Source organism: Staurois parvus, unplaced genomic scaffold (assembly GCF_062004578.1).
Source record: "Staurois parvus isolate SC_StPar_1 unplaced genomic scaffold, SC_StPar_1.0 ptg001321l, whole genome shotgun sequence".
Classification (NCBI taxonomy): domain Eukaryota; kingdom Metazoa; phylum Chordata; class Amphibia; order Anura; family Ranidae; genus Staurois; species Staurois parvus.
In genome coordinates, this window is record NW_028319117.1 from 209,944 (window position 1) to 220,000 (window position 10,057).

General features: G+C 43.8%; 1 protein-coding gene across 1 annotated transcript in view; it reads right to left on the reverse strand.

Moving 5' to 3' along the window:
- The window catches only part of TNFRSF1A (TNF receptor superfamily member 1A), a 49,217-nt gene that overhangs the window by 14,943 nt on the left and 24,217 nt on the right, over positions 1-10,057 (reverse strand). The window contains exons 2-4 of the mRNA XM_089661182.1: positions 9,111-9,315; positions 2,798-2,926; positions 110-256 (exon numbers count right to left, since the gene is read on the reverse strand). Of these exons, the coding sequence (XP_089517308.1) occupies positions 110-256; positions 2,798-2,926; positions 9,111-9,315 (481 nt within the window). The remainder of the gene's footprint in view (positions 1-109; positions 257-2,797; positions 2,927-9,110; positions 9,316-10,057) is intronic.

The window sequence follows — 10,057 nt, forward strand, 5'->3', positions numbered from 1 at the left end:
TTTTTTTTTTTGACTGAAGCTCTACTTTTAGCAGACATGTAAATTTGTATCATTGCACCTTGCAGTTAAGCAAGGCATTTCAATGGCCATATGCAGGGAGATAACTTACACTTAAAGGCCTGGGTCCCATTCTGGCATGTGGTGCACTCCTGGCATATGAAGTCAAGGCCACTGTGTTTCTTGAACTGACCCTCAGGGCACCCGCATTGAGTGTTCTTCTCCATGGTGCACGCAGACAGCACAATCTGACCGTATTCTGAAATGTAAAAAAATTCTCTGATTTACTGACATATTAAAGATCCTGATGGAAATGAAGTACCAGGGCCAAACCATGGGGTGGGCAGACGAAGCGACCACCTGGGGTCTTCATCAGGATGGGGGTGCAAAAAGGGCAGGATCTACAACCGATCCAAATGAATAAAAAACAAAGAACACAGACATCCTCATCTCCATAACTCCTCATTTTTGTAACTTCATCTCCATAACCTTCCTCATCTCCAGAATGCCTTCTTACATCCATAACTTCTCCATGTTTCCATACCTCCTCCTCATCTCCCTAACATCTCAATGACCTCTCCTCATCTCCCTAATGCTGCTTACATCCATAACTCCTCCATAACTCCTTCTCATTTCCTCCCCTTTTACCTCCTTATCTCCATAACTCCTCTTCATCTCTTCCCCCTAGTCCCCCTTATCTCCGTAACTCCTTCTTATCTGCATAACCATTCCTCATCTCCATAACTTCTCCTAATCTCCATATCCCTTCCTTATCTGCATAACTTCTTATCATTTCCTCCCCTTCTTCCAATTCATCTCCATTACCCCAATTCATCTCCATATCCCCTCCTCATCACCATAACTTGTCTCCTCCTCATCTCCATAGCTTCTCCTTATTTTAATAACCTCTCCTCATCTCCATAATTAGTCCTCATCTCCATAGCTTCTCCTTATTTTAATAACCTCTCCTCATCTCCATAATTAGTCCTCATCTACATAGCTTCTCCTTATTTTAATAACCTCTCCTCATCTCCATAATTAGTCCTCATCTACATAGCTTCTCCTTATTTTAATAACCTCTCCTCGTCTCCATAATTCCTCCTCATCTCCATAGCTTCTCCTTATTTTAATAACCTCTCCTCATCTCCATAACCAAGCCTCATCTCCTTGCCCTCTGCCTTCTCATCTCCAAACCAAGCTTCATCTCCATAACGTCTTCTCATCTCCTCCCTCTCCTTCTCATCTCCATAGCTCCTTCTAATCTTCATAACTACTCCTCATCTCCATAACCATTTTTTAGCTCCTTCTCATTTCCATAACTCTTCCTCATTTCCATAACAAAGCCACGTCTCCATTGCCCCTTCTTATCTTCAATCCTCCTCATCTCCACAACCAACTCTCATCTTCATAACTCCTTTCCATCTCCATAACTCTTCCTCATTGCCATAACTTCTTCTTGTCTCCTCCCTTCTCATTTTCATCTCCATAGCTCCTCCTAACCTCTATAACCCCTCCTTAGCTTTATAGCGCCTTCTCATCTCCATAACTCCTCCCCATGTCCATAACTCCTCCTCATCTCCATACCTTCTTGTCTCCTCCCCTCTCATTTTCATCTCCATAGCTCCTCCTTATCTCAGTAACCCTTCCTTATCTTCATAGCTCCTCCTCATCTCCATAACTCCTCCTTATATCCATAGCTCCTCCTAAACACTATAAGCCCTACTTAGCTTCATAGCGCCTTCTCATCTCCATAACTCCTCCTCATCTCCATAACTCCTCCCCATCTCCATAACTCCTCCTTCAGCACAGGCAGATAGCACAGAGAGTTGTCGACTGAAAAGATTTCTTGCAGGATCAACAGGGTATTTCTTGGCAAACTCAGTGCCCCCTGGGGAAGACGCTCTCAGGGGTGTCACTAGTAACACTTGGGTGTGGGACCCCACGGTGTGAAGATGACACATGGCCACTGTTTTTCACCTCTTTTTGCACAGCGCCCTAAGGACCAGGTCTTTTGGCTAAGTCCAGGGCAATTTTTGCTACGGGCCTCAGGGCCTGGTCTGTGCACAATTCAGCACGGTACCACTTTTTTTTTTTCTTTACTATTCCATTTATTTATTATGCACTCCCACGTTTTGTCACTTTTTACTTTACTTATGTGTGTGTTTTTCACGGATGGAGGGTGTGGGTCCTCGGGCCTACCCTGAAGTCTAGGGGGAGGATGTGTGGCCTTTTGGTTCCTTCCTCCCCTGATCCCTAGGGGGCTTTCTCTTCGGGAGAGCCCCCTTGCCTAGTACTGGATGTTTGGCTTCGGCTGGGCATAAGGAACGGTGGTCCACCAGGCCTTTTGGCCAGGAGGACCAAATGGGAACCTTGTCCCTGTCAGGAGCTTCGTGCCCCGGGGGATCAGGGTAACGGTTCAACCCCTCCGGGGGTAGGACAAACACACCCCTAAGTGCACTTTTTCGTGTGGTGTTCGCACTTGCACATTTTTTGTGATCACTTAGGGGTTTTTCGTTGTAGTTTGCACGTTTGCGGACTTAAAAAAAAAAAAAAAAAATTTCTTGGCACTTATTGAACGGATCTAACAAAACCCTTCCAATTGTATATTAATCTGACCAAAATGAACCCAACAGGAGACGTTCCTCGTTGGGGTGGACATACACGTAAACATGCAAACATATCTAAAACTTCGTCCACGTCATTATTCCATTTTGAATGTCAATATTATAAATACGAGCCGGCCGGCACTTGTACGTATCATTACCCACCGCTACAGAAGAGAGGAGACGGCTGTACTTACGTGTTAGACAAGAGCTGCACGCCTCGCAACGCTTGGAATTGTTTGGAATGTCCATGTAGGTTCCACTTTTACAACGGACGCACTGCGTGGCCTGACTAGATCCGCCGCAGTCCCTGGCCACAATATAACCTGGAAGACATAGACAGACATTGTTTATCCACCCTTGTGTGGAAGCAGCGGTCTCTCTGCAGAGTTCTGGCATGCCTCTGGCTCAGTCAGAGCATGAAGTGTGAACTGGTCTACAGGCCTCAGGGCCTAGCCAGCGCACAATTGCATGACCACTTTTATTTTTACTTATATATTTATTTAATCTATTTTTTTCTCCCACGTTTGTATCACTTTTCACTTATGTGTGTGTTTTTTTTATCTCACGGATGGTAGGGTGTGGGCCTACCCTGAAGTCTAGGGGGGAGGATGAATGGCCTTTTGGTTCCTTCCTCCCCTGTCCCTGGGGGGTCTCTCTTTGGGAGAGCCCCCTGACCTAGTACTTGGGGGCTGGTTCTGACTAGCCACAAGGAAAGGGGTTCTCCAGGCCTTTTGGCTAGGCGGACAATGTGGAAACCTTATGCAGGCCATAGACGGGGGGAGAAAACCAGCCGTTTATTTTTTAGAAAATTAAAAATCGGTCGTTCAACCGGCCGACATAACCACCATTGGTATAAAAAAGTCGGCTGATTTTCGTCCCGTCTATGGCCGGCAAATATAATAGCGGTGTCCCTGCAGAGAGCTCCGCTATTGTATTTGACATTTAAAGTATAGCGAAGTTGCAACATTGTATCTATTTGTATCCATTTTGGGTACAGATGGTTCTATTCGGCTACAAATAGATACAATGTTGCAACTGCAATACTTTTAAATGTCAAATATAATAGCGGACTGGAATTCATTTTTTCTTCTTTTTCTTCTTCTTATTCATATTCTATTTCTTCTATTTCTTCTTTATTCAGATTCTATTTCTTCCTCTTTATTCAGATTCTATTTCTTCTATTTCTTCTTTATTCAGATTCTATTTCTTCTTCTTTATTCATATTCTATTTTATCTATTTCTTTTTTATTCATATTCTATTTCTTCTTATTATTCAGATTCTATTCCTTCTTATTATTCATATTCTATTTCTTCAATTTCTTCTTTATTCATATTCTATTTCTTCTTATTATTCATATTCTATTTCTTCTATCTCTTCTTATTATTCATATTCTATTTCTTCTATTTCTTCTTTATTCATATTCTATTTCTTCTTATTATTCATATTCTAATTCTTCTATTTCTTCTTATTATTCATATTCTATTTCTTCTATTTCTTCTTTATTCATATTCTATTTCTTCTTTTTCTTCTTTATTCATATTCTATTTCTTCTATTTCTACTTATTATTCAGATTCTATTTCTTCTTATTATTCAGATTCTATTTCTTCTTTATTCATATTCTATTTCTTCTATTTCTTCTTATTATTCATATTCTATTTCTTCTAAATCTTCTTTATTCATATTCTATTTCTTCTATTTCTTCTTATTATTCATATTCTATTTCTTCTAAATCTTCTTTATTCATATTCTATTTCTTCTATTTTTTATTTATTCAGATTCTATTTCTTCTATTCCTTCTTATTATTTGTATTCTATTTCTTCTATTTCTTCTTTCTTCATATTCTATTTCTTCTTATTATTCAGATTCTATTTCTTCTATTTCTACTTATTATTCAGATTCTATTTCTTCTTATTATTCAGATTCTATTTCTTCTTTATTCATATTCTATTTCTTCTATTTCTTCTTATTATTCATATTCTATTTCTTCTATTTCTTCTTATTATTCATATTCTATTTCTTCTTTTCTTCTTTATTCATATTCTATTTCTTCTTATTATTCATATTCTATTTCTTCTATTCCTTCTTATTATTCATATTCTATTTCTTCTAAATCTTCTTTATTCATATTCTATTTCTTCTATTTTTTATTCAGATTCTATTTCTTCTATTCCTTCTTATTATTTGTATTCTATTTCTTCTATTTCTTCTTTCTTCATATTCTATTGCTTCTTTTTCTTCTTTATTCATATTCTATTTCTTCTATTTCTTCTTTATTCATATTCTATTTCTTCTATTTCCTCTTATTCATATTCTATTTCTTCTTTTCCTTCTTCTTTTTAAAATCGTTAAAAAGATCAGCCAATTTGTCCATCATTGCCGCGAAAATCGGCTGAACGACAAAATTGGCCAATTTTTTTTCCAACATCACCGACAAAAAAAAAGTGTCAAAATCACGAAACACGGCCGACAAATTCACCCACTAACGATCCGAAAATCGGCCGACTCGCGCCCCGGGGGGATCAGGGTAGAGGTCTTACCCCTTCGGGGGGGTGGACAAAGCACACCCCTAAGTGCACTTTTTTGTGTTGGTTTTACACTAGCACTTTTTTGTTCACTTACGGGTTTTTGTTTTTCGCACTTCCCCGGACTTAAAGAAAAAAAAAAAATGTAGTGTGAACTGGTCCTTAAAGTTCTTCTAAAAATGGATTGTTTAGATTCCCACGGAAAAAAACAACAACAACTTTATTTGTATCCCTGAAGGGTGCGCAACACCTGATCTGCCTTGTGACTTGCAAGTGATCCTGAGGTTGAGGTTTCTTTTATCTAAGGTGTTTGCATAGTTAGAATTATGATTTCTAGCTTTGAATAGAAGAAAGGATACTGATGGTCAACGCAAACATCGCCATTTTAGTTGGGCGGAGCTTGGGACCACGCTGGGCTCATTGCTATTTTAGGTAGGAACAAGGGGAAACGCATTTCCAGCACCTCCAGCACTGAATTTATGTAATGGCAAGGGGTCCTGGGGTGTGCTAGAGGGTCTATTGATGCTGGCTGCTCGGGGGATCTATTGTCGCTGGAGGGAATCTATATTTACATGGGGATCTATTGTTGCCAGGGAGGTCTACTGATGCTGGCTGCAGGGAATTCTGTTGTTGGTGCTGGGGGTTTATTGTTGCTGGAAGGGATCTATTTTTGCATGGGCCAGGGAGGTCTATTGTTGCTGGAGGGGAATATTTTGTTGCTGGGAGGGATCTATTGTTGAGGGAGAGGTCAACTGATGCTGGCTGCAGGGAATTCTGTTGTTGCTGATGGGGATCTATTGTTGCTGGTGGGGAATAGGTTGTTGCTGGGAGGGATCTATTGTTGAGGGAGAGGTCTACTGATGCTGGCTGCAGGGAATTCTGTTGTTGCTGCTGGGGGGGGGGGGGGTCTGTTGTTGCTGGAGGGGATCTATTTTTGCTTGGGCCAGGGAGGTCTATTATTGCTGGTGGGGAATCTGTTGTTGCTGGGAGGAATCTATTGTTGAGGGAGAGGTCTATTGATGCTGGCTGCAAGGAATTCTGTTGTTGCTGCTGGGGGTTTATTGTTGCTGGAGGGGATCTATATTTTCATGGGCCAGGGAGGTCTATTGTTGCAGGTGGGGAATCTATTGTTGCTGGGAGGGATCTATTGTTGAGGCACAGGTCTATTGTTGAGGGAGATGTGTAGTGATGCTGGCTGCAGGGAATTCTGTTGTTGCTGCTGGGGGGTCTATTGTTGCTGGAGTGGTATTTTGTTGCCGAGGGGTCTATTGTTGTGGGGAATCTATTGCTGCTGATGGGGGATCTATTGTTGGTGGCTGCAGGGGATCAATTTTACTGCTTTTCTTGTTATCATTAACAAATTCAATAGAAATTATTAGCACCACAAAATGATACTTTGTTCTGTATTCACTAAAAGGGGAGGTACTGGGAGGTGCGTAGGGGGCAGGGCTTTTTTTCATCAGGCATGCGGGTAAACACGGTTCCAGCACCTCCAGAACTGATGTATGTAATGGCAAAGGGTGCTGGGGTGTGCAGGAGGGTCTGTTGATGCTGACTGGAAGGGATCTATTGTTGAAGGAGAGGTCTGTTGATGCTGACTGCAGAGAAATCTGTTGTACTGCCGGGGATCTATTGTTGCAGGAGTAGTATTTTGTTGGAGGGGGTCTATTGTTCAGGAACTTCAAGAACGCAGTTCTGGCACCTCCAGCACTGATGTATGCAATGGCAAGGAGTGCTGGGGTGTGCTGATCAGTCTGCTGGGCGATCTATTGTCATGGCTGGGAATCTATTTTTGTATGGAAGCCAATGTTGCTGGGGAGTTCTATTGTTACTCATGGGGGATATATTTTTGCATTGGAAATCTATTATTGCTGGTGAGTCAGTTGTTGCTGAAGAGATCTACTGTTGAAAGAAAGGTCTATTGATGCTGGCTGCCTGGAGATCTGTTGTTGCTGCTGGGGGTCTATTGCTGCTGGTGAGGGGTCTATTGTTGCTGGCCACAGGGCAATTAATTCCATACAAATTACTTAGCACTACCAGAGCTTTTTTTCAGCAGGAAAGTGGGGGAAAGCAGTTCCGGCACCTCCATCACTGAATGTATGTAATGGCAAGGAGTACTGGAGGGCCTGTTGATGCTACCTGCTGGTGGATCTATTGTCCATGGAGGGTATCTGTTTTTACATTGAAGCCTACTGTTGCTAGGCAGTTCTATTGTTGCTGGTGGGGGATATACTTTTCTGTGGTGAATCCGTTATGCTGGGAGGCGTCTACTGTTGAAGTCAAGGTCTATTGATGCTGGCTGCTTGGAGATCTGTTTTTGCTGCTGGTGTCAATTGTTGCTGGGATGGTATTTTGATGTGGGGGATCTATTGTTGCTGAGGGGTGGTATTTTGTTTCTGGGGATATTTGTTACTGTTGGCTGCTGGGGATCTATTTTACTGCTTTCCTTGTTATCATTAACACATTCCATACAAATTATTTAGCACCACAAAACAATACTTGGTCCTGTATTCACTAAAAGGAGTGGTACTGGGAGGTGGATAGGGGGTGGAACTAAGGGGTGGTGCTTGGAGGTGGGTAGGGGGTGGAGCCAAGGGGTGGTGCTCGGAGGTGGGTAGGGGGTGGAAACAAGGAGTGGTGCTCAGAGGTGGGTAAGGGGGTGGAACCAAGGGGTGGTTCTCAGAGGTAGTTAGGGGGTGGAACCAAGAGGTGTTGTTTGGAGGTGGGTAGGGGGTGGCACCAAGGGGCGAGGCTGGGAGGTGGTTAGGGGGTGGAACCATGGGGCAGTGCTTGGAGATGGGTAGGGGGTGGAACCAAGGGATGGTTCTCAGTGGTGTGTAGGGGGTGGAACAAAGGGGCTGTGCTTGAAGGTGGGTAGGGGGTGGAACCAAGGGGCGGTGCTCGGAGGTGGGTAGGGGGTGGAAACAAGGAGTAGTGCTCGGAGGTGGGTAGGGGGTGGAACCAAGGGGTGGAGCTTGGAGGTAGGTAGGGGGTGGAACCAAGAGGTGGTGTTCGGAGGTGGGTAGGGGGTGGCACCATGGGGCGAGGGTTGGAGGAGGAACCATGGGGAAGTGCTTGGAGGTGGGTAGGGGGTGGAACCACGGGATGGTGCTCAGTGGTGGGTAGAGGGAGGAACCAGGGGGTTGTGCTTGAAGGTGGGTAGGAGGTGGAACCAAGGGGCGGTGATCGGAGGTGGGTAGGGGGTGGAACCAAGGGGCGGTGTTTGTAGGTGGAACCAAGGGGTGGTGCTTGGAGGTGAGTAGGGGGTGGAACCAAGGAGTGGTGCTTGGAGGTAGGTTGGGGATGGAACCAAGGCGTAGTGCTCGGAGGTGGGTAGGGGGTGGAACCAAGGGATGGTTCTCAGAGGTGGGTAGGGGGTGGAACCAAGGGGCGGTGCTCAGAGGTGTGTAGGGGAGGGAACCAAGGGCTGGTGCTCGGAGGTGGGTAGGAGGTGGAACCAAGAGGCGGTGCTCGGAGGTGGGTAGGGAGTGGAACCAAGGGCTGGTGCTCGGAGGTGGGTAGGAGGTGGAACCAAGGAGCGGTGCTCAGAGGTGGGTAGAGGGTGGAACCAAGGGGCGGTGCTCAGAGGTGCGTAGGGGAGGGAACCAAGGGCTGGTGCTCGGAGGTGGGTAGGAGGTGGAACCAAGAGGCGGTGCTCGGAGGTGGGTAGGGAGTGGAACCAAGGGAGGGTGCTTGGAGGTAGGTTGGGGGTGGAACCAAGGGATGATGCTGGGAGGTGGGTAGGAGGTGGAACCAAGAGGCGGTGCTCGGAGTAGGGTAGGGGGTGGAACCAAGGGATGATGCTGGGAGGTGAGTAGGAGGTGGAACCAAGGGGCAGTTCTCAGAGGTGGGTAGGGGGCGGAGACAAGGGGTGATCCAGAAGAGGGGAGCTCCTGCACCTATTCTCTGAGAAAACAACCTGATTTTGGGTAATAAGTGAAATAAAGGAGTCCTTAAAAATAACTAAAACATAACCCCATACCCGGCAGGCATTTGTTGCAGCAGTGGTTTTGTCTCCTTGGTTTATACTCATGACTGCTGCAGGCGGTGACATTCTCCTTCTCCGATCTTTTCTGTCTATGGGAAGATGTGTTGAAGCCCATGGGCTCCCCGTGGATCAGCAGAGCATTTGGAAGAGGGATATCGAAGGCCTGATCGGCACTGGGGAAAACCCACAGGAAGGACACCTGAAAAAGAAGACAAATGAACAATAATTCAGGGTAAACCTCGGCCCATACTATTCAGGATGAAAATAATATTTCATTAAAAAAAAATGATAGTTGTTTCTGATACCGCGATGCAGTGCGCTGTCTTTCAGTATTTCTGTAATTTTGCATTACAATGTATACAATGCACACTATACAGTCAGAGGTAATATAACCTGAGGGTCTATTTATGAAACTAAATTTGCTGTAACAATCAGCCGCAATAAAAAAATCCTCATTTTTTTTGCACTGAGATTATTTCCTATGATTGTTAGCACCATCTAATGGCCATAATGGGGTATTTTTCCTGAAATACCTCAAATCAGGAAAATACAGCATTACGGCCAGCAGATGGTGCTGACATTCATAGGATACAGTCATATTACATCAAATACTGTAATTTTTTTCTTTTGGCTGTGATAATGTTTGTCGCATCCGTACAGCACTTTTTTATTTTTTATAAATAGACCCCTTGGTGTTGAGCAGCACAAGGCAAAGAAACAAAAAAGGTATAAATTAGATCAGGTAAGATAACATTGGCAATCGAACGTGAGTAGTCACAACAGACATGGTGTGAAGGGGCCCAAACATACATTTCACCCAAGAAAAATGTATGTTTTATTTATATATATATATATATATATATATATATATATATATATATATATAAATTTTTACACACACACACACAGACATATAATTTTTTTTTTACACACACATACTA